Source organism: Antedon bifida, chromosome 6, assembly GCF_963402885.1.
Source record: "Antedon bifida chromosome 6, ecAntBifi1.1, whole genome shotgun sequence".
NCBI lineage: Eukaryota > Metazoa > Echinodermata > Crinoidea > Comatulida > Antedonidae > Antedon > Antedon bifida.
Window position 1 is genome coordinate 22,787,694 of NC_136231.1, and position 24,603 is coordinate 22,812,296.

The 24,603-nt window shown below is 32.0% G+C and overlaps 4 protein-coding genes across 7 annotated transcripts; 1 reads left to right on the plus strand and 3 right to left on the minus strand.

The window, feature by feature from the left end:
- Positions 1-507: 507 nt before the first annotated feature.
- LOC144845732 (protein dispatched homolog 1-like) lies at positions 508-5,797 on the minus strand. The gene is made up of 4 exons (XM_078703161.1): positions 5,655-5,797; positions 5,307-5,436; positions 4,336-4,780; positions 508-4,014 (listed from the first exon to the last, which is right to left on the minus strand). The coding sequence occupies exons 1-4, from the start codon at positions 5,795-5,797 to the stop codon at positions 1,487-1,489; spliced, it is 3,246 nt and encodes a 1,081-aa protein (XP_078559287.1). The 3' UTR covers positions 508-1,486.
- Positions 5,798-8,747: 2,950 nt separating this feature from the next.
- LOC144844112 (uncharacterized) lies at positions 8,748-12,318 on the minus strand. 2 transcript variants are annotated; one of them, XM_078700844.1, is made up of 7 exons: positions 12,219-12,318; positions 11,129-11,179; positions 10,812-10,973; positions 10,283-10,426; positions 9,981-10,039; positions 9,456-9,657; positions 8,748-9,279 (listed from the first exon to the last, which is right to left on the minus strand). In XM_078700844.1, the coding sequence occupies exons 2-7, from the start codon at positions 11,159-11,161 to the stop codon at positions 9,139-9,141; spliced, it is 741 nt and encodes a 246-aa protein (XP_078556970.1). In that variant the 5' UTR covers positions 11,162-11,179; positions 12,219-12,318; the 3' UTR covers positions 8,748-9,138. The 2 variants fall into 2 exon arrangements, with proteins under 2 accessions (XP_078556970.1, XP_078556969.1); XM_078700843.1 differs by lacking the exon at positions 12,219-12,318 and having other exon boundaries at positions 8,749-9,279; positions 11,129-11,199.
- A 908-nt stretch (positions 12,319-13,226) lies between these two features.
- On the plus strand, positions 13,227-17,573 carry LOC144844166 (diphthine methyl ester synthase-like). 3 transcript variants are annotated; one of them, XM_078700915.1, is made up of 6 exons: positions 13,227-13,413; positions 13,847-13,971; positions 14,166-14,274; positions 14,676-14,836; positions 15,145-15,248; positions 15,427-17,573. In XM_078700915.1, exons 1-6 carry the CDS (start codon positions 13,279-13,281, stop codon positions 15,645-15,647), a joined length of 855 nt encoding a protein of 284 aa, XP_078557041.1. In that variant the 5' UTR covers positions 13,227-13,278; the 3' UTR covers positions 15,648-17,573. The 3 variants fall into 3 exon arrangements, with proteins under 3 accessions (XP_078557041.1, XP_078557042.1, XP_078557043.1); XM_078700916.1 differs by having other exon boundaries at positions 13,851-13,971; XM_078700917.1 differs by having other exon boundaries at positions 13,240-13,326.
- Positions 15,930-24,510, minus strand: LOC144844164 (zinc transporter 7-A-like). Its single transcript, XM_078700914.1, has 11 exons — positions 24,353-24,510; positions 23,593-23,694; positions 22,872-22,985; positions 22,274-22,361; positions 21,770-21,884; positions 21,201-21,239; positions 20,229-20,396; positions 19,750-19,885; positions 19,270-19,360; positions 18,640-18,789; positions 15,930-18,235 (listed from the first exon to the last, which is right to left on the minus strand). Exons 1-11 carry the CDS (start codon positions 24,427-24,429, stop codon positions 18,188-18,190), a joined length of 1,128 nt encoding a protein of 375 aa, XP_078557040.1. The 5' UTR covers positions 24,430-24,510; the 3' UTR covers positions 15,930-18,187.
- Positions 24,511-24,603: the final 93 nt, after the last annotated feature.

Below are 24,603 nucleotides of genomic sequence, written 5' to 3' on the forward strand. Positions count from 1 at the left end.
GAAATTGTTCCGCATCCCAGTACAGCTTCAAAGTTGGATACGGGTATGTTTCACAATTTAATGTGACATTGTCTCCGACAAAATATTCTGATTTTGAATTGTTACATACCGGATCTGAAGGTATTGGCAGCACTATTAGTTCCTTCTTAACAGAATTACGAAGTAATCCGTTGCCTTGATGATATATACATTCATAAACGCCACTGTCTGTTTCCGTTAGATTTGGGAGATCCATTTTTAGCCGCAGTTTGCCCTTTACCATTGAGGAATCCGTAGTGTAAATTTCAACATTATCATCTTTTTTCCAAGTAGTATTGTCCATTATGGTTTTTGCTAAAAATCCCTTTTCAATATTCAAATCACAATAAAATGTAAACGTTTTGCCAAGAACGGCATAATTAACATCATGTTCAGGATAGCATTGTAGAACATCTGTTGATTTAATTATGCAGATGAAAAGAAATAGGTAAACGAGAACATTCAATAAACGACTCATTCTGAACAAAATGAAATGCTTCCACATGTAGAAATATATCGGTTTTGAAACAAAAAACAGCTACTTTGAACACTGACTACTGATTGATGATTACAGTCAAATGATAGCAGTATACATAAAAGAATGGGTTGTGGTTTGACAAAATCTTGTTGACGGTTTGTTTATTATTGTACGTCATCACTGTTAGTTTCAATTGTGTTGAATGTTATAATTACTTCACTTAATTATTGGAAATTACAACAAAGGTATTTCGATTTTATTTATGAAACCAAATTCAATTAAATTAACTTTATTCATCTTTTCATAACAACCTTCTATACAAGTGATAGAAGGGAACAGCAAGGGGCATGTAAAGAAATGTTTTAAATTATTAACAAACAAACTTTACTTCATGGATTGAAATGGTGATGCCATGTGTATAAGAATACAGCTTATATCTAAGGATGAGCAAGCTATGGACAAAATGGATTAAACAATAGTACTTGTATTTAACTGCAATATAAATACCGTTGAGGTGTTTATACTAAAAAACACAGTCAATCTATCAATACAATGTTAGATACACATACATGTATCATGTGTTGACTTTAAACTGGCGGAAACAATAGTGTCAGACAAAGACAAAACTTGAAATAGGTAAAACGATTAGAATCATATTTTTCTGCACAAGCGACCAGTAAGTGTTAGAAACTGTTATATAATGTGATATATCGCTGTTGGCCTATACAATTAATAATAACAAATACTGTAGGTCATAGTGTTGTTACAAAAAGTTGCTTGTATTATTCTACATTCTATGTCTTCGCTTTCTATACTAACTTTAATTTCGTTTCACACTCAATGCATTGTTTGGCTTATTTAATATATTAATTAAAAATTGTAAAATTAATAATGTCTATTCTACTCCCATACATACGCTATAACATAATGTTTTTTTCATTATTATATTATTTTATTATAGTGAATAGATTACAAATATAATGTAAACTATCATTTGAATTCTACAACAATTAATTTTGTTTCTTTGATTGTCACACTTAATTCGTCTTCTTCTTTTGAGTCTGTTTCACGGCACGGTATGTTCAATTCACATGCGGTTTCCTGAGGGCCAATCATATAGCAGATAGACTGAAAGAAAAATGTTGAATACGCCAAACTGATTGACATTATCAACGTCAGAAATACGGCCATCTGTTGGTATATCAGAGTAATAGCTGGAAACATACATACTCCCGGGACAAATGTTGAAAATGCCGCCATCGTGATTGCTGGAGCTAATGATCTGATCGAGAAACAGACACGTGACTGCCTATCGGGGAAAGGAGCCAATCGGTATGCAACACCATAATGAATAGTGAAATCAACGGACAAACCTACGGCAAGAGAAAAAATGACAGATTCCATTACATTCAATTCCCAACCAAGTAACACCAAGCTTCCAATCGTGACAAAAATAGTCCCCATGATTGATAACATAGCAAACGTAGATAAAAGAACATTCCTTGTCACGATGAACAGAACAACTGCAGCCAAACCAATTGAAGATAACAATGCAATTGAACCATTTTTCACTAAACTCTTCTGAAGATCATAGAAATACATTTGTATCATCTTATGATCTGTAATGAACCAACCACCAGGTAAACTTTCTGGGGCCGTTGATATTTCAGTTTCTGACCATGAGTTGACGCTTGACCAGTACTCATCCATCGGTTTATACATACGTGATGCTGTATAATTACTAGGAAACTGTAGCCTAGCGCCCAAGATATTTTTATTGTTATAAAATATGTAATTTTCATATTTCGGATACCGTTCTAAAAATTTAGGAAGACATAGTCTGAAGGTATCATCCTCAAATGAAGTATTGTACATGCCACAACAAGTTTGATTATTTATCGTAGAACAATCACGAGACATAAAACTGATAAACGCCTCAATAAAGCAACTCTCATGTCGAGAATTGGCTTCATAGAAATCCTGCATTCTAGCTATTGAGCAGAAATTTAGCATCCATTGCTGAACCTCTGGTGTGAAATTTAAAGGCTTGTCAAAAACTAAACGACCTCTATTGTCGGGATTCCAGTGATCGCCGTTATCTACTGGTTTCACTCCCCAGATGAATTGCATATTCAAGATTGAACTACCATCACTATCTTTTTCAAATCGAAATAGTTTTTGATATTTTGATTCATAAATTTCTATCATATTTTTATCGTTGAAAACTGGGAAATTTGAAATTGGAAGTTGCAAACTCGGAGACACAAACACAACAAACGCTCCAACAAGTCCCATGAATGAAAATAAAATGATCCACAACAACCGTAACTTGATTACTAAGAAAGGTATCCACTTTTTAAAAAGTGCATCAGAAAGATTCGTAATTTTCTGATTGAGTTCTGCAAAACATTTAGTGTGGAACGTAAACCGTTGCATGAATGATGATCGTTGGATATACTCATTTATAATAACGATCGCAGGAAGCCAAGATAGTGTTAAAACAAAATTAAACAAAATTGCTGTTCCTGCATACAGACCAAAACATTTTACTGCAGTAATCGAGCTTATCATATTAATAAAGAAAGCAGAAGATGTCGTTAAGCTGGTGACGAACATGGTCGGAGCTGCGTGTCTAAGAGTTCTTGTCATTACGTTCACAATGCCCTTTTCACAAACGTTTGACTCGTTCCAAATCTCCAGAAACACAAAAGTGTCATCTGCACCGATTGCAACAATAAGTAATCCTGTTGTCACGGCCAGAAAGGGAAAAAACTCCACTCTTGCGATGACTATATACGTAAAATAAGCTAAAATCAACGAAAGAACGAAATTTAACAATGTCATGCATGTGATGAATAATGATTTACTGTAGAACCATATAACAAGTACAATACAAGATGCGCTTCCTCCTACCAGAAATGTATCTCTCCAGAAATAATGGAAAAAGACGCCATATTTATCCACTTTTATAGCCACAATTTTACTTGCACCATTTTCCACAACCCTTTTCCGTTTAAACTCACTGTCTAATATATCATATAGTATTGCTTCGTTCTCTTCTTCAAGAATAAACGGTATAAATACCAATGTTGCTGTTAGATTATATGGAAAGTCTCCTGCAACTGTTTGTTCATTAACTTCGTTGTTATAAAATTCCGAATCAGTCAAATAATGGAGCATTTCATAAACTGCATTTAGTTTAGTGCAATTTTGTGGTACATTACAATTTTCTGTAGCGCAGTTGCGATGTAGAAACGAATTGAGATAATAACTCGAACATTCTGAGAGAAGATCACGTGCTGTATCTACGTCATTATCTGCTATGTCTTCACAAGTCGTTTTATTGCTAAGATGCATTACAAAGTCGGCGACCGACAGTAGAGTACAACTCGTGAAATTATTGTAATAATTATTTTGTATTCGTCTTTGCCAGTTACATATTGATTGTAGACCATTCTTGGTAAATAAATCAGTCTCTTCAGTATTAGAGGTGAACACTACTGCCATATAGTCTTCATCTGAAATAAAATTTTAGATGTTTACGTATTTGAAAAATATTGCAGATATTATTTGTTAATTTTTCGTTTATAGGATATATTAAAAATACGAATATTTCCTGGATTAAAGTAGCCGTCATCTATACTGTACCGTATAAGATACAGAATTGTGCATCACCAACAAATTGCCATCCTTTTTTTAAAATACAAAATTAGGAAACTCTCCTAAGTCGCGTAGAAATAATGCTGAAAATAAACTTCCATGATATCTATCAAATGGGTTGTTGTTTGTGAATTATATTTTAAACTAAGTTCGCGATTATAAACAGTAAAAAAGATTACCAATAGTTAAACACTCAGTTTCACTGCTCGACATTCGGCGTTGACGATCGTGTATTACAGAAATCTCAACAGGTGAAGAATTATATGTTTTTAGACTTTCCCACATCAATAATTCTGATGATTGCATAGTAATGTTAGGCATGATTAAGTTATTTGTTGTTGTTGTTGATGATAATGATGATGATGATGTTGTTTTAGTGTCTTTTGATTCTGTTACTTGTGCCAAAACACTTGTAATGCTTTCAAGCATAGTTCCTGATGCTGTAGTTGTTGCCAAACTGGTTATTCCAGGTGATGCATAGTTGTTATCATCTCGTATGGTATCGGGGTTTGAAAGTATACTTGGCGGAGTAGTGAAAAGAGAATTTGGAATGGAGGCTGCATAAATAAGGTGATGTGCACTAATCAGTCGTTTTGATATCAATGTTCCTCTTGCTTCAAATCCCTACATTTTAAATAAAAAACATAACGTTGATTAAAATAATAATAAAGATGCCAACATCAAGACCAGTGATATTATTATCTGAGGGAACGTACATAATCGAAAGTCAGAACAGATTTCAATTTGCGGCGACCTAAAGCCGATTTTCCACTAGGCGAATTTGATCGCGCGAATCGAAAGCGTCAGCTTATACGCATGCGTAGAGAGGATTTGGAAGATGGAAACATGAATACGCATGCGTATAAGCTGACGCTTTCGATTCGCGCGAACAAATTCGCCTAGTGGCAAATCGGCTTAAAGAAATGATAATTTCTTGTGTGCATACACGGACATTATGACGTGCTTCCTCTCTTGATTCCTCGACACAGATTTGTCGAATTCGCGGTTCATGCGACGACTAAACATACGTACGTCGTAGGTCGTTGTACATCGAAGGCTCTCTATTATAAAATGAGTAAATAATCCTCAGTTCTAATGTTGATAGTAGACCTACTCCTACTTATCTCCTACTCTCTCCTCAAATATTTACCTTTGATGGGTCGCTGAAATCTGGTATTGGATGCTTCGTTATGCTGTAAACTGCACAAACAACCACACCAAGAAATATAATGAGCACAATGGTTAAAGATGAACGCAAGTTGGTTAATATTTCGGCATACCTACGATAACAAAATTCATTGTTATTTTTCTGACGAATAAATACATATAATTAATAATTGTGAATATACAAGTGTGGATTTAACGAATAATGAAATAGGGACCTATGGAATCTTTTTAAGATAAAGCCTATTTCTGTCTGAAAGGAACTAAACTGTATATTTGGATCAATAGTTTATTTAGTAAATATATTATCTATTGTTGCTTCCTCCATCCTTACTTTGTTATTAAAGTTTTCCAGAAATCATCACTTTCTGCGGTAGTTCCAGTAGGCCTATCTGTAGAACCGTTCTTTTCTGAATACTCTGCTGCAGTTATATGTACATCTTCATGACTAAATAAAACATATAATAAGCCATTCATATACTGAACAACTTTTAATGTATGATGTTATTCATTACAAATGTGAACTGAAGGCAGAGGAGGCGTTCCATAGTATTAGATGTTATTCATTACAAGACAACATAGCAACATCATATTCTTCCACCAATCTTGCAACTACTGTACTATTACAAACACTGACAAAATTGCAGAATATGTTGCTCCTTTTCTAACTATCAAAGTACTTGTTACCTTAAAAACGATTTTGCAGCAATTACTGGATCATCGTGTAAAACCACTGCCTCATGACGGATTTCATCTAACTGCGTAGTCTGGATCGTCTTGACAATTAATAAAAATGAACAAATCAACTTATTTAATTACGTTAAAGGCCTAAACTCAAGTAGTAGCGAAAGCTGATTTATTTTGGTCTTGTTTGTCATATATGTGATGAACTTTCTATATTATGTTATGAGAGTGACAAATAAAGTATTTACACTTTATACAATTGCGAATGATACCTCTAACTCCCATTCTATTATCGATGCGTTACAATTATGTTTCAGTAACTTTATGTGGTATGATAATATTATTAGACAAAAATAGTGGGGCTTATACGCATGCGTAGATAATATTTTGCATAGACTATGATCTCTTCTCGTTTACCGTCCCGAAATGAAAGCTCATAATAATATTGGATATAATATTGGATATAACTGTTATATATGGCCTAGTTATTATTAATTAGAAAAATTAAAATAAAACAAAATATTTACTTCAGAAATGTTAAAGATATTGTCATTCGTACTTGCTGTTCCTTTCGTCATCTTTCGATTCTACTGAATAGATACAAACAAACAATGTTTCATAATAATTTACAAATATGGCCTAAATTATTATCCATATTTTAAAATTTGTGAAATAAAATCTATATAGTCCTTTATGTAACTACTTTTTTTAGTTGAATATGATTTGATTATAAACTATTTTTATTGAATGGGCAGATGACAAACACGTCATTACCAAATTATAAAATCATGGTAAAATCATTTTGCGTAAAGCCTGCAGCATTTATTCAGTACTTGGTACCTATCCAACAAGTCACCAATTCTTTCACAATAATTCATGGTAGCATTTCCTTATTGCTATAACATACTATGGAAATTGTGCATTTTTGTACATTGCCGAATAACCATTATCAATTAAGATATGTTTTGTCATACACAGGCGTATTTTGAAACAAGTTTGTTTTAGGTAATTAATTCAATTTATTTAATCTTAGTATTTCATTAAAACATCTCAACGCACTATACAGTAAAAAATGTCAAATAACAAAACAATATACAATAAAATACAAAACACTGTATAAATTTATAAAAAGGTTAAATGTAAAAAGGTTAAAACACAATCATGTACATTGTAAGGAAAATGACTAAACTATCTTAGAAAGATCTGAAAAAGTATGTTTTTAAATGTGATTTAAAGTAATCGTAATATTTAATGGTTCGGAGTTCCGCTAGAAGCTTATTCCTAAGTGTCGGCGCATTTTGTATTACCGGTATATTTTATTGGTATTTTATCTATTTTTATAAATAATTATCTAACCGGTTGGTATATAATTTCTGAAATTATCTATTTAATAAAATATCTTATACCGACGTTTTCATTAAAGCATCGGTTCAGCTATTCTGATCAAATAAATCTTAATACCAATTTAAATAGGTATATGCATAGTTTACGTTTGACCCATTCTTAAATTTGAAACGGTAAATATCAAACACAAATTAAGGTGTGTGCTTTCTTAGCTGTTCAAACAAATCTCGCTCTATGGGTAACCAAACCTGCGTTGATGTGTTTGAATGTCCATACACTAATAGAAAGTATTAGTGGTAGGCATTTAAGTTGAACATGGCGTCTTTTAGAAACAGAATATAATTGTGGTGTTTTTTAAATACTGTAGTTGGCTTAAAATGTTATAGCTGTTTTATTTTAGTTTAATTTTATTTGGAAAAGAAAACTGAGAGTGCTCATTAAGTTATTTTAAATGGGATCAAGTACATTAATAAACTGACGAAACTACAGTTTTAATAATTAGTATTTATGCAAAATAAAAAGGCAGATTTTCTGCCGAATGTTGGTATATTTAGTACATCAAGTGTATGTTAACCTAGGATTATAATTATAATATAGTAGGCCCTAATTAGAGAAGTAAGAAAACTAAATATTCATAATAAACAAATTACGTTTGTAGTAAATACAGCCTAATTCTAATGTCATCATAAAGAAAAGACAGTAAGAAGATATAAACTTAAGTAGGTATAGGTAAGCCTAAATAATTAATTGACTATAAAAATAAAAAGCTTACCTTCCTTGGGTAATAATCAAATGTACTCCTTCGTCACCAGAAAGAAAATGTGCAATGTTAAAGTAGACACGCACATATTTAAGCAAATCCAACTTCATTGATGTTTAACTTTAACCTGACGTCATAAACCTGATAAGGTCAATCAGGTCAACATCACTCCTTTTTCAATTTACACGCATTTTACTGGTATTTTATGGATTAATAGAGCCGGCGGGGAATAGAAAAAATATTATTATTTTTGGAGCCAAGGAAGAGTCAGCTCGCCAAAGCTAACACTAAAAATTATAGACATTATTATGCTTTTTCTCGAACTTTCTTATTGTACAACCATATCGTACTTTGAAGAATGTGGTTGATATTTCCGGTTTTCACAGTACTGTCATCAAAATTGTTATTAATATTAAACCAGTATAGTAAATCCATTCTCTCTCGATGTATACTCGTTTAATCTTATAACATGCAACGTGTTCTTCATGTCAGTAGAAAAACAAAAATGTTTAAGCTGAAATGTGAATAGGCCCACTTTTAATCTGTATTTAATACTACATCATAAATCTTATATATTATAATACACTAAATAATATGACATTGATACACCAATTGGTTTATAACACATTCCATCACATTATTTATAATCTGCTTTTAAGGTATTCCTCATTTAAATTTGACAAAGGAACTATCTGGTAAAAAACAAAAAAAATATCAATAATCGAATATAGCTTTTAAAAATACACGTGAAAATACGATGATAACATAATGAAATATACAATTACATGCTTTGATATTTATAAAACAAATACAATGCATAATTTTTTTTTTTCGTAAGATGCATTGAATACACCTCTGAAACTTTTATTTTCTCAGTTCTCTCCGTTTGGTAATCTCAACCCAGACAGTGTGAATGTGCCTTTATTCTATATATAACATCAGCGTCCATTTGACAGTGTGAATGTACCTTTATTATATGTAACATCAGCGTCCATTTGACAGTGTGAATGTGCCTTTATTATATGTAACATCAGCGTCCATTTGACTGTGTACTGCTTCTTGAGCTCCGTCGTCGACTTTGCTTGATGTACGCCATGATTGTGCAAGGTAAGTACCCAATATGATTATACTCATCGGCAACTTTCCACCAATTCTTTGAAGAATCTAAAACCTTATAAAGCAAAGTATTATAGTTCAAATGTAATAGGTATTTCACAATTGTTCTATAGAAGATAATATCTTTGAAGTTGGAATTGGACGAGTAAATTTAAGCTCTCATGATGTCATTTATTAATAATGATTAAATTGTGTTTAATTGGATTAAGTATAAAGTTGTGTTATCCTTACTTTAACGACCTCGCCATATCTTACGGACAACTCTTGGTTTGTTCGACCAAGGAAATCTTCACGAACTTCTGCAAGACGGTAGTTTTCTTGGACGGATTGCTCTGCAATTGGTATCATTCTATTGGATGCAGAAGCTGCCTGCTCTGAACCTGATGAGCTTGTCGTAGATGAGATTGACGCAGTTAAGAATGAAACGGATTTTCTTTAAGAAAGTAAACATATTTATTACAGATATTACATACAGTTGTAGATAAAAATTGTGGTAACATTAAATTGATACCAATATTACCAGAAACCAGTTTCCTGGGTCTCTGATTTAGTCCTTCCATCCCGTGTAAAGTGGACTATTTCACAGGAACCAACATGCCCTTGACGTTCTTACATTGAATTACTTTCGGTTGGGTATAATAAGCACCAAAAAGAAGACTTCTTCATCTTCCTCGGTAATTATTGATTATTATTGAACACATCTTATTATTAATGATGTTTTGTATAAAGTTCAACATTATGATGACTGATACTTACAGATTAGGTGCTGAATGGTTTCTGGCAGAGCGAACCAGATCATCTACCACAATACTTGCCTATAACAGATTTGGCAAAACTTTAATAAATATTTGGGGTATAGGTTATTGTAACGTATAGTGTAAGTAGACATACATAAGACATGCACACTATTAAAGCATAGAGTAGTAATTACTCCATTCTGTAATATAATCGAATCTACTATACTGCATTCTATTACATAATGTATTCTTAAGAGAAAAGCGTAATAATAATACTAACCACACATTATAATAATATCCATAAAAATTAAGTATTCTTACCATTGTTTCTGTACATTTAAGTATCAGAATATCTGAAGTACGTTTCCCAGTTTTTGCGTATACGATAACAAGTCCGTTATGAGCTTCCGTAGATAGTGTTTCGGCATGTAAAACATGTTTGAGTTTAAACGTCGATATAACATCCTTATAGAGAGAAAATAATTATATAAAGACACATGGAAGTATCCGTTTATACAAATGAAATGGTTTGACTAACTATAAAGTATTACATCAGCTGAAATGTTAATCAAAAATATGTACAGAATATTAGATATTTTGAAAGGCATAGACCATACGCACCACTTCGGAATTATGGTAGGGCCTTAATGTTTTTTCAGAAGAAGGAAGGTAGTAAATTCGAACAGAGGGACCGTTATAATATAAGTACTCATTCTCTCCAGCTGGGATGAGCAATTATTATTTAAAGTACAGTCATATCCGTACTTAAGCTAATTTAAGATAGGTACCAATCATTGAGCAATGTTATTTCATTTTTTGGACAAGAAAGTTAGAGTTCGTCGTGGTTTACCTTTCGTAATTTGTCGATAATATTCAGTTTACTTTCGTCTTCTAATAGTTCCAGTATAACATCTTGGTGCCAGGCCTCTCCACTTTTGTCCAGGCGTCGGAGATCTCTTAAAACGTCATCGGTTGTCAGCTTATAACTGTCATTTGTGATGGTGTGGATGTGCTGTAAAAATATTGTTAGAAATGTTGATAACTATTTCAAATAAAACTAATTATTTTATTTAATATTTGATTAATGCATTAATCAAAATACGTTCCTATCATCGCTTAATTCAATTGGATCAATGATTCGAATGTTTTTAATAATGGTCAACATACCTGAGCAGCGTATCGCCTTATGCTGTTCGACATTTCATTCCGCCAATTTTTCTAAAAATGAGAAAAATTGTGTCAATTAGGTAAACATTGTTATCAAACAATGTACTACACGTGTCAATGTATTTCAAGAACACGTTCTGTTTTTAATCTCTTTAAATTCAATAAAAACAAAAGTTATCCTATAATGGTCAATGTTGCATTGATTTCATAAGAACATCACGGTAATTTTCCACGTTAACCATTTTGTAGATTGAGGTTATTGATGTTAATAGTTTAACAATAGGATCTACATTCATTGAATTGAACGTTTTAAGAGTAGTCACGAATACAAACAATATGAGAACAACTTAAGAACCTCTTAAGATACCTTAAATATTTGAAATTTTAAATAGATTAATATTTAATCATGATATTATTGCAAACAATCTTCTCACTATTGGACTCTTTTACGGACAACTGTATAAAGAAATAGCTGTTTTAAACAACAGAGAAGTGGAGAGAGAAAGATAGGAGAGTGGTGTTATGAAATGAGAAAATACAGATTTGTTAGCTAGCAATTAATTTTAAAAAGTTCTGAATTGCACATAGATCATTTACTTGACTGATGACTTCATAATGAAAACATTATTAAAATTCGTCAATAACGTAGTTTGGAAAATAATAACCCTGATTACCAACTACTCGACAGTTTTAAAAAACTATAGAACTGACTACAAAGTAGGCCCACGGTAACAATGCAACTATGATGGCTGCCATCTAACATAGGAATAGTGATTAGGCCCTATCACTAATATCTCTCTATAAACCAAGAATTGTCTCGGAGAGTTCACATGAAAAACCAACAGTCGTCTTTGTGTCGATAAAATTAAATATAATAGTATCCATAATAGTATACTATGTCAAGACTGTCAACACAATAGAAATCATTAATGCATGACCAATGGTGATGTTACAAAGTTGCACTTAGGTGTTAGGCCTACATAGGCCTGTCAGCAGTGACAATCGATTTGTGTATGATGTAGGGTATACGATTCATCATGGAGAAAACTTATTTCTCCAATGATTGTCAAATAGATATTTTACTACTCACCCGAACAACCAGACAGTCTGTTAATGTTTGTTTAAAATCGGTATTAAGCCTCTCTCTACAGAGTACTATATTACTAGCCTGCGTGTTAGATCACAACTGAATGGGAACACAGAATGCAGTGTACCACACAATTTCATCGACCTTTATTGTGGTTTTAATTGTTAGATGAACAAAAGCGTTACACACTGGTGCTATAAAAGAGTCTAAAAATTCAATACAGTTCATTTAGTATTATCGCACATTCTCAACACAACACGGCAATATAGCAAGCTGTTGTTTCGTAAAAAATGTAATGTAATGAACCATAAACATTTAGTTTACTTCTTATTAATTACAATATACAATTAGAGCAGGTTTGGGATGTGTTATCTATCTAAACGCGGATCGTCTGTGATATATGATTAGATTGTTATTTTTATCTTAATTGGTCAGATGTTTTGCCCTACTTAGCGCAAAGCTGTAGTTACATGTAGGTATAAAAACAAAGAAATATTTCTTTAAAAAACGCCCTTTGACTTGTTGACGTAACAGTTTTAATTATTGTTTTTTTTGTCATGAAATGATGTTTCTTTTTTTATTGATATTCTATTTTATAGTTTAAAATGATTTTCATAGACTCTCTCCTCCCAGACGTACTTTGGGGTTTGAGCATGGCCAGTGCGAGTTTCCAAATAATAATTATTTTTTTAGCCGTAGTAAACAATAAGCTACCGCATGATAACTGTTTCCTTATGATTCCGTTCTCTCATTAGTCAACATTTTAATTTATTTCTGTCATTAACCCCTCTTGGCCTATGGCAAAAACAAATTAGACATACTGTATCAAATTAAAATCATTGCGGACGCCCTACACGATGACTAAATAGATGCAGTTAGTGTCCTAGTCATCAATGAATTAATTTAAAATAATTAAAATAAAAATAAAATAAATAAAAATTTTAGTCAAAAAGTTAAACTGACAGTAATGATTATAAGCGGCTGTTTCACGGAGTCTACGGAAACAATAAAACTCACGCAAGAGTGTTCACGTCGTACATGTGTGCATGTTTTGAACAAAAACATGCTGTATTTTATCGGATTAGGACTAGGAGATGCAGCTGATATTACAGTTAAGGGATTGGAATTAATAAAAAAATGCAATCGCGTTTATTTAGAGGCATATACATCTATACTCACTGTAGGGAAAGAGAAATTAGTAAGTTCCTTTTCTAGGCCTAGAAGACCTAGCGCTACGGCGTGGAAAATAAATACATCGGCCTTTCGAAACGGCTATTCACGGCGACAATACCGTATACGATTTCCTAAATTAACCAAATATAGGCCTAGCTAGAAAAAACTATTTCTACGCTTCATCTGAGCAGGTGACTCAATGTACACTGCCGAGCTAAGGCATTATAGAGGTATTATAATATCTCTATGTGAATTTATATTATAATGAATGAATGTAGTAACTACTAACTAAAGAAAGTAAAGAAGTAGCCCAACTTGTTGTTCGAGCTGTATACTATGTTTGGGGAACAACAGGGAGTATTTTGGTTAGAGAGGTGTTACTGGTATACTGTACATTATATCTGACATTCAAGTATTTTTCATCATGCAAGTATATCCAAATTTATTATTATTTTTAGGAAGAGTTCTATGGTAAAGATGTCATCTTGGCCGACCGTGATATGGTAGAACAGAATTCAGAAGAAATATTTAGGGATGCTGACAAAGAGGATGTGGCATTTCTAGTCGTTGGTGACCCATTTGGGTAATTTGATTTTATTTGGTAAAAAGTGATGATTGCAATAAAAAGTTGACATTTTTTTTACATTTTTGTATATACAGTACTTCTTTAATTACAATTTGGAACTCATACAGGATACAAGACAGAAACTCGAAATTGGGCCTAATTTTGTGTGAATGTTTAATGTAAGACAATATACTTTGTGATTATTTTTTCAGTGCTACGACTCATACAGACCTCATACTAAGAGCAAGAAAGGAAGGGCTAAAGTACCAAGTTATTCACAATGCATCTATAATGAACGCCATAGGATGCTGTGGGTTACAGGTAAACCAAGGGTGCAACTACGATCCATTGATTAGTACTTGATGTCAGTAATAGGAATAATGAATATCATTATATTTTTCTGTGTTTTAATGTATATATTTATATCTAAATATTTGCGATTTTTCGCTGTTGGATGTAGTTGAAATAAAATAAAAAAATTAATAAAGTAATAGGAATAATGAATATCAAAAGATTTTTCATCAATAGAGTACATATTAATTTTCCTTCATTCCATTTAGTTGTGATTTAATATGAACTATATTGCTTGCGTATGAAAAATATTTTTTGCATATGAGAAATGCGGAAACTGACAAAATCAATAAAAATTTTATAATTAGAAATCTTTTGTAATACAATGTGTCCTGGCACACAAGACAATGATTATTTGTTTGTAATTTTAGTTATACAGTTATGGCGAAACTATATCAATTGTATTTTGGACTGACACATGGAGACCTGACAGTTTCTATGAAAAGATCGCAGCAAACAAGCAACGAGGGATGCATACGCTATGCTTACTAGATATTAAAGTCAAAGAGCAGTCCATAGAAAACTTAATGAAGTAAGTAAAAATAAAATAGAAATATTTCTACCATATTTAAATTTAAGGTTACAGATTCAGTTTTTAGAGGTTGCATGATCAGTACTTACTGGACACATTATTTATTGTCTTAGCCAACCAATAAATCCAATGATTTGAGAAGAAAAAAAAGGTCTGTTTAAGGTAAAAAGTCTACAGACAAAGTTCATACAAGTTTTTTTTGATATTGTAATTATCAGAACATTTACAATATTAATTAGAAATTAGGTAAAATGGTGGCAATTCTATGATATCCTATTTCAGCAGTGCTATTGATATTTTCATTTTAGGGGAAATAAGATTTTTGAGCCTCCAAGATTTATGACTGTGAATCAGGCTGCGTCTCAACTTAATGAAATCATACAAAAGCGAAGAGAAGCAGGGGAAGATTTGGGTATGTTGTTATGTGAGAATGTGCTTATTTACTATAGTAGTTAAATTTGTTGGAAGATTGCTGTAACCAGTTTAATATATATTCAAAAGGTCATAGGTTAACTATTCTGCATTAATATTTCTACAAATTTTTTAAAACTCAATATGATTGTTAGTAAATATTTCATTATTTTATTCAGCTTACACTGAAGATTCAATATGTGTTGGTGTAGCAAGAGTGGGGTCTCAAGACCAACAGGTCGTGTCTGGAACTCTAAAAGACCTAATGGAAGTTGATCTTGGAGGACCTCTACACTCATTAGTTATAGCTGGTGATATGCATCCGATTGAACTGGAGATGTTGAGAGAATTCGCTGTTGACAGAACTTTGTTTGATAAGCTTTTAAATGATGCAAGATGAAGGCTGAAGAATAAATAAGAGTAATTTCAGATACTGTACTTTTTGAAAGGGGTGTGCTGTGCAACAAGGTGCATATTTGGTACAGGAAATGGCCCTGCTCCAGTCATCAAATGAACCATCATATCTGGGTCATTTAATTATGGTTTTAACCGTCTTTGATGGTTGTATGTCGAAAATGTCAAAAGTTCACATACAGTATTTTTTTGTATTCAATTTAGTAATGTACGCAAAAATATCTAGATGATTTTAGCTATTTGACATAAATTATAGAAAATGAGTACATACAGAATAATAAAAAGTTTGATATTTATTAAATTTAAAACTATACTTTTATAGGCAGTTAATATAGCATAAACAAGTATTACACAAAATTGTGTAAAGACATATTCTGTGATTTATAGATTTATAATAAAGTAATAAAACATGAATATTCGTGACAGCAAGCTAACATGCACATGATAAATTGGTATCACTTTCATATTAAACCAGACAATAAAAACTGAACATGTAAACTCAGTGATGATTAAAACAGTTAGAACACTAAACAAAATGCACCCCTGGTATTATTAAAGCTTCTTCATAAACATATACAGTTGTAATAAAAATAAAAGAAATTTGTGAACTAAAAATTCAATAACGGCAAGGATTTAAATATTGTAAGTGTAAAGAGAGAAACCTGAAAATAGATAAATTTCAAAAGGTAAAGATGAAGAAAATCTGCAAAAGTTCCCTAAACAAGACTTTGGATTTTCTACTAGATATGCAGATGTCATACAGTATGTACTGTGGTTAAACCTAATCCCAATAAAACATTTTTGACAAGGTATAAATTTAACATTAATGTACTAAACTCTGCCAATGTGACAAACAATATTTTCAATAAAGCACAGAGCCAACATTGTAATGGTCTCAAATTTGCTCTAAAACTGATTTTATTAATAAGATCAAATATGGCAATTTCTATAAGTGCTCTAATAAATGTTGTTTTTCTTTTTGTTGTGACTTCAAACAGTGATACTGTAAATCATTTATGTGTAATGCTTAACATAGCATTTTACTGTTAATCCATAACATATGAGAAGAAGAAGAATATCTATGTTCAAAAGAAAATTTCAATTAGAAACAAAGCAAGAGTTTTCAATAAAATAATATTTACAATGAAATAACTAAATTAGATATAAACAAAACATATAATTTGTGACGACCGGATATTAAGTGGTTTATTCAACATGTAATGCATAACAATAAGTACTTAGGAGACATCCAAAGCTCTCACATTGTGCTGTATTTAAGTGAGTGCTGCATATTTATAAGTAAATCGGTAAAGCGCTTGTGAGAGTAACACGAGTAAGTAAATTAGCATGCAAAGAGTTTATATGGCAAATTTGTACAGAAAGTGATCCGGTTGAAACAGACCAGTCTAATAATAAATATTAATTCTAAATGAATACATAAAATAAATAGTAACAAAACTAGCAGTTTTTTTTATATAAGGAACACAATCTGTATAAATTGTATTGAATTAAAGCTAAATTCATGCTATCTGCTTTTAACATGTGTTGTATTAAGGTAGGGGAAACTTTTGGTTTTTATGATTATTTTTGACTACCTTGTGCACAATTACTTTAAAAAAAAAACAAATAAAAAATGAAACAATCACAACTATTCATGCAAATACTTATTTGGTCAGTGCAGCTGGGGATGTGCAACAAAATAAGCTATCTGCTATCAAACAGCACTAGATATATCAACCTAATAATAGCACCATTTTATCATATGAAAATCCCAAAAATTCATGAATAAAATTGATGAATACATTCACAAAACACATTCAAATAAACAATGTATAAATATCAAACATTTTCATCAATAAATTTTGTCCAGAAATTAGAAATATATTTAATTTGAATTGCTTGATTGCACCAACAAACACTGCTTGCCGTAATGATACCATGATGGTGCATGCTACCAGCATTGACTAACCAATGAAATCATGGATACCGACACTGCATGAATCAAGACATCTCGATATATTCTGGTGTTGGTTAATCAAAGCACCAAACCAAGGCATCCTTTTATTATTAATTAAAAATTAACCACACACTTTTCACATGGCATTAAACCCCAGTTACACTTGTTGGCTTTGTCAGCTAAGTTTAAATAGAACTTAAAAGGCAATTTAAGGTTCAATTACAATGGCAGCTAAAACCACACACTTGTTCATGGACTACATTGGCTATGTTACCGTGCCAATAATAGTATTGCTTGGTGCAACCAATTCTATGCAATACAGCAAACTCTCCCAATATCAGACTCTCTGAAAACCGGAAACTATTTAGGTCTAAAATGTCTCAAATTCATTTTTACCATTAAAAACAGATCCAGAATTTCTGGTAAACCAGACATATTAGGCCAGCCTAAGTGTCGAGTATTAGGAGAGTTGACTGTACTACAGCTGTATCAATTCAGGATTTTTTATAAAGCCTGATTTAACAACCAGAAATAGATAATGAAAATAGATTTCTGTCCTTGGTGATTGATTAAACAGCAGCAAAGTCTATCTGTACATAAAGCTGCCGAACTCCAACCTATAAGAACAATAGTTTTCAATATTACAACAAAAGACGGAATAAATCATGAATGATTCCACTGAACTTTCGAGTTAAAATAACTATAGTGAGACATTTAATGAATGTTTCTCGAAACATGTTACATTTTAAGGCAGTTGGCCTATTCATTAAATGTCTCTAGTTATTTTAACTCAAAAGACGGAATATAGATGATATTCAAATCCACTAATATACAAATATGTTTTAGATATTTGAAACCAGTAAACAATACATCACTTGATAATATGTGATTTTACTGAAATTTAGTTCAATTTTTAGTGATTTACATACTTCCACCTACCATCCCAAAATCAATCTTGCCATTATTACAAATTGAATTCAACTGCTTGGTCTTAAATTACATTCGATTTTTGGAAACGTACCTGATAAAATATATTGTGTGTTTGACTTAAAATATATTTAGCATCTGCGTTAGGCGCAACCTCCACTTTGACCGTTCCTATAAATACATCGGTGCACAATGTCCAAAAATGTGGCTCATGGACGCTGTACACACCCTCAAGTTGACTCACCTACATGAAATATAAAGCAAATTAATTAATTATTAATTAATGAATAATATGTTAAATATACAACTGTACAAGTGAAATACAATGAGATAGAAAAGTTATGTTTAATTCAAATTCCAGCAATAAGTAAAGGAAATTTGTACTCATATGCAATTGAGAACATGACATATTTATGAAAATGTCATAAATAAAATATTTACGGTGCCTTTAAGATCAGATATATGTGATGTACATCCCTATATGTACTAAATAAACAAAATTAGGAGACACGGACAAATCTTATTTTTTTAATACAGTAGAACCCCTATTAAGGAGACACCTCTGGGACCAAAAAAAGTGCCCATTGGTATGGAGGGGTTGGCTCTAGTCCTTAATTATATATACTGCTCCTTATTGTTCATTTGATAGGAAAGTGTCCTGTTAATATGGGTGTGCTCAAAGGAGGGGTGCTTGTAATTTCTCTGCAAAAAGTTTGATACTTACTCTTTGGAAACAGAGTGGCAATTCATGATCTAAAGATGGAGGATTTCTCATCATCAAAATGCTGGCAGAATCACGTAGTAAAGGTAATACACTATACAAAATGACAAAGTAATTAAAATAAACACTAAAGAAAAATAATAGTGGTGAAGAGGTGCTATTTAACGAATGTTGAACTTTTAATTTATTATTTTATAGTACAACCTTTCCTATACAACGCCATTCTTATGAACAAGAATTGGTAAATTTATCACGAATCTGTGTAAAGCTCTGTATACACTATCAAACTTTATGTGACAACAAAATGTGATGTGGCCGTATATGGACATGAGGATGTCATATCAATACCAGTTTTGTTTGATAGTGTAGACAGAGCTAAAGGAATTTTTTGTTTAAATGGATTGTAATTGGAACTCGGTTCAGTTCCTGGGGTGGTACAGTAGTTTATAATTTTGATTACAAAATAATTTAAAGATGGCTTACCTTAATAAAATGAGACATGAGATAATCATTGAACAAATTGGATCAACTATCATCCAGCCAAAATAGTGCATTAATAAAGATGATATAATAACACCAACACTGCCAAGAGTGTCTGCTAAAATATGTAGAAATACACCTACAAAAACAAGGTTTAATAACATTGCATATTATACAGATAATTTGGTAATTCTACTGGGGCATATTATATTATTTATATGTGTTCTCTCCAATAAGGTTTATCGCAAATAGCGTGCGCGGCGCATGGTGGGAAGGGTTTGGGAGCAAATGTCACAACACATATATACATGATTTGTAGTTGTTGTGCAATAACGGTCCTCGCGAAATCAAGCTATTTGCGATAAACCTTATGATAGAAGGGTATATTTATATAAACATAAGAAACATACCTAAACAGAGAAAGAAACTTTATGATATGCAGAAATAAATTCAAGAGGGAAAAACAATATTTATCTAGAAACCTTGCATGATTTGTGCTTGTGATCCACTGCCACCGCCACCATGGCTGTGTCCATGATTGTTGCCGTGGCTGTGTCCATGGTTGTCTCCGTGACTGTGTCCATGGTTTTCTCCATGGCTGTGTCCATGTCCATGGCTGTGACCGTGGTCCTCTTTTTTCTCAGCTAAACCTTAATAAAATGAATTAGAAATGTATAATTCATCATATTGATCTTATACAAAGATATTGGCTTAGCTTATGGTTTGTCAAGGAGTAATGTTCAGTTCTTAAATAGTGCCTACCATCAATCAACTCTTTATACTACAGATACTATACTATCTACTAGAAAGAAAGGGGAATCTCAGAACTACTTTCTCCTATGATTCATACATTAGAAAATTGTTTTCTATTGTTTACTAATAACATTTTAAACCAATATTTCCTTACTAATTGAACACATAACAAAATAAGGTTGAAAAGTTATAATTGAATTAGGCTTAAATAAAAAAAAATAATACCAAAGAACTTATAACACAAGAATCTCCTGTTCTTCAATTTGCATTCAAAACACAGTATCGGAAGTACAGGGTAAAAAGGTAAAACTGGGCGACGCCATTTCACAGCATGGAGCAGCGCCCCCTCCAAACTAGGAAGTCAATTACTCTATCCCCCTAGAGTATATTGGCAGATCCCCTCTATGATTTTGACTTTCTAATTTGATGCGGGCGCCCTACTCCATGGCTCACAATGGCGCCACCCATTAGCTCTATTCTATCCCACAATGCCTTTCGAAATTGTTACGCGCTTCGGAAGAACAGGAGATTCTTGTGTTATAAGTTCTTTAATAATACAGTAAGAAATGATGTTTTTACTCCATAAGATAACCTTTGAACCTAGATTCAGGAAATCCAGTGAAAGATAGGGTTAAGATAGGAATCTAAGGATTATTCCTTCCTGATATACAACATATATGCTGTAAAAAGATAATGCTCACCTAAACCATGGGAATGGCCATGTCCATGACTGCTACCTCCTGTGGAAATGAATACGATTATCAAATACTATATTAATAGCGAAATTATATGAAATAAACGGGCTTTTGGTATTAAATGAAAAATCAAGACTCAGGTTAATATTTCAACATATTTATTAACACTACAGACTGTTTCATGAGAGAGATAAAAATACCTCCTCAATCTTCAGGTGTTAATATTTTAGTATTACATGACTTTAATAATTTTCTTTTAAAGCCTTGATCACATTTCTGACTGATAGCAGAGGTTAGCCTTTCTTGAGCAGATTGGGTCACAATCCGCACTTGAGTGCTTGCAATCGGCATGTACAAGAATCGAGAGGTGATCCGATCAAGAGCAGCCTGTTGTACATGGGTCGCTCTCAGCAAAATCCAAACTTAAGCGGAATATGGTATAAATCTCTTTTCAGTATGCATTATTGCTTTGTTATAGTATATAACACTGTTCTTAATCTGGTGTTGTAAAAGTGATTTAAATAAAGCATTATCTTAAATTCAATTAAACAGGCATAATCTCAAATAGTGTTTACCTCCATGAGAATGACCATGTTGGAATGCAAATATTCCTACTAAATTTACAGCAAATCCAGCAACAGACACAGCAAATAAACGTTCATGTCGTACTTCTGGGGGCTCTAACGCTCTCTGTAAATACATACAAACATTTAATTACAATTGGTATACATTATTTATTTAATGATAGAATTTTAAATACCGTGGTTTTTTCATTGAAATACACATATAGTACAAGAAAAACCTTTTACATTATTATTAAAATACAACAGTTCAAAGGAATGCATGTTTTTAATCTGTTTTTAAAATGTAGTAGTCAGTCAGTCAGTTAAATAAAGATCTACAGCAGAACCTCCATTTGGGACAAGACTATTCAGAGGGCACCCCTATAAAGGGGAAACATTCTTGTGAAATTAATGACGGACAATTATGTTTGAACACTACAGACAACCCTTATTCACTCTGTTGGGTCCCAAAGATGTCCCCTTAATAGGGGTTTTACTGTATGAATTATACTATACCTCAACAGCTTCAGAAAATATAAAAAATGCTACAAAAACTAGAAAAAGGCCATTGATGAACCCGGCAATAATTTCCGCACGAACATATCTAGAGAAAAATTAATTAAAAAAATCAGTGGTTATCATTCACATCTTGATAATATTAAAGGACAACTTGACCATATTTTTACAACGTATTAGGGATGTACATATGATTTCAAAACAATTGCAAGATTAAGGATATCACCGCACACGCTCGCGGTACAGCCATCGCTGTAAATTGCTGTGACGTTTACAGGTGCATAGCAAAATTTACTTAATGAGTCCAGATAAGAAACAATAAAAAAAATCAACATTTATATTTTTTACGATTTATTTACAAAGTGTGTTTACTAGAAATTTTAAAAAAATGTGAAATTTAAAAAAAAAACTCATGACGTAAATTTTGCGATGCACCTGCACAGCAATTTACGGCGAGCATGTGCGCCGATATCCTTAATCTCGTGATGGTTCTGAAATCATATGTACATCCCTAATACGTAAAAATTATGGTTCTCGGTCAAGTTGTCCTTTAATAACAGTGGTGATGATATAATGTACAACATTAAATGATTTTTACCCATAAGAATAGTTTTCACTCCTCCTCCATCTTGCTATAACTGCTGCAACAAGACCAGCTAACAATGCCGTGCAATCAAAGAACATATGGAACGAGTCTGATATGAGACCCAAGCTGTAGTAAACAATACACACAAATGGTTATTAATAATATACTTATTATCTTTATAAGATTGGATGGCTACAATTATCTAATCATCTACAAACAATATACATAGATTTATCTTCATAAACTGGAATACATTAACCTTTATGAAAGACAATGTTTATTACAGTATTTTCTAGAGTATGCAAAAACCAATGAAGCATAAAATACTTTCAATGCAGACCTTTGTTTTGATTAATTTTTTTAAAATAAATTGAATATTTCAATTTAATTAACAAATATTTGTAGTAATTAAGTTTTGGTATAATTATATTTGTGAGGAACTACAGTATACTATACATAAAGAATAGTTTAACAACAATCATTAACTTGTATTTCAAAATAACTGTATAATTGACATTTATGAAATAATCAATATAATATTATTTTAACACATTTTAATAATTACTGTATTGTCTGATAATAAATAATTGACTTATTATACATTTTATATTATATATATATTATTTAAAAAACTACATGAAAGTTGATAACCTGATAAATACAATGTTTACTGAATAATTTCTCAAAACAAAATCAAGTATAAAGTATAACAAATGAAACAAATTTAAAGTACCTATTTGACCACATTCCATAGAACAGTTCAACAAATGCAAACGATAAATTCAATAAAAGAAAAAGGAATAAATTTCTGGAAGTTTTATCAGAAAAGATGGCCCTGCAAAAGAAAAAAAAGTAAAATTTAGTATATTAGTGATTCATTCAATTATATCTCCACTTGACAATGTATCAAATACAAATTCTATGATACAGCATCACATAAGATTACATTAAGGGTTAGTTTAGGGTCTATGATACACATTTAACAGTAATTACAGTAGAATAAATTCTAAATAATTGATCTGTCACTGTATGTATGCAAAACAAATAGTGGAACTGAGAGTTTTTATGTAATGTATTTATACATTGTATCAGGCAAATGTTGATTTGCAAGGACCCTACAAAAATAGGGTACTACTACGACAATTTGTATCTGAATAATGCAACAGCTAATGATCCCATCTGAAGGACGTTGTATGAAATCTATCAATATTCCACCAGCATTAAACATTAAAAAAAATATATATTGTTGATGATGTAGTTCACTACATTCAATCATGTCTCTTTCGTGTTTTTATCAACTATTTTATTTGTAATTATATAACCTACTAAAGGCTAAGCCAAGGAGTTCATTCTTGACAAGTACATCATAACAACACACACACAACAGTAGTCCAGTTCCCTACACTCTACTCTGTACATCCGACCGGTGTTTTTAAACACACTCCCATGAATGTCAACTAAAAAAATTACAGACGGAAAAGTTCATGTAATACCTCCACCAGCCAGACAACTTTGCCTTAAGTCTGAACCCTGCAGACGGAGGGGCATCATCCTTATGTATCGGTAACATTTAACACTCAATTCAAATCCAAATTACTGATAAAATATCAAATAAAACAGCTGTATAACCCAGTTGTTAAATCCACAGGCTATGTACTCGTGGATAATTGCTCACGACACATCAGCAACCGCTTCCGGTTTTATGAATTGTTTTGGCCGACTGTTTTTTTAATAATAATATTAA

Excerpts from the sequence above, each read along its gene's own strand:
- LOC144845732 (XM_078703161.1), bottom strand. The coding sequence starts at position 5,797 with ATGAATGGCTTATTATATGTTTTATTTAGTCATGAAGATGTACATATA. Across the intron at positions 4,781-5,306 it reads ATTTCAGCGACCCATCAAAG|GGATTTGAAGCAAGAGGAAC; the intron begins GTAAATATTTGA and ends TTTAAAATGTAG. Across the intron at positions 4,015-4,335 it reads AACTGAGTGTTTAACTATTG|ATGAAGACTATATGGCAGTA; the intron begins GTAATCTTTTTT and ends ATTTTATTTCAG.
- LOC144844164 (XM_078700914.1), bottom strand. The coding sequence starts at position 24,429 with ATGTTACCGATACATAAGGATGATGCCCCTCCGTCTGCAGGGTTCAGA. Across the intron at positions 22,986-23,592 it reads TATGGAATGTGGTCAAATAG|CTTGGGTCTCATATCAGACT; the intron begins GTACTTTAAATT and ends TGTTTACTACAG. Across the intron at positions 19,886-20,228 it reads ACAAGCACAAATCATGCAAG|GTGTATTTCTACATATTTTA; the intron begins GTTTCTAGATAA and ends TTGTTTTTGTAG.
- LOC144844112 (XM_078700844.1), bottom strand. The coding sequence starts at position 11,161 with ATGTCGAACAGCATAAGGCGATACGCTGCTCAG. Across the intron at positions 10,427-10,811 it reads TTATCGACAAATTACGAAAG|GATGTTATATCGACGTTTAA; the intron begins GTAAACCACGAC and ends TCTCTCTATAAG. Across the intron at positions 9,658-9,980 it reads AACCATTCAGCACCTAATCT|AAAATCCGTTTCATTCTTAA; the intron begins GTAAGTATCAGT and ends ACTTTCTTAAAG.
- LOC144844166 (XM_078700915.1), top strand. The coding sequence starts at position 13,279 with ATGCTGTATTTTATCGGATTAGGACTAGGAGATGCAGCTGATATTACA. Across the intron at positions 13,414-13,846 it reads CTGTAGGGAAAGAGAAATTA|GAAGAGTTCTATGGTAAAGA; the intron begins GTAAGTTCCTTT and ends TATTATTTTTAG. Across the intron at positions 14,837-15,144 it reads TCCATAGAAAACTTAATGAA|GGGAAATAAGATTTTTGAGC; the intron begins GTAAGTAAAAAT and ends TTTTCATTTTAG.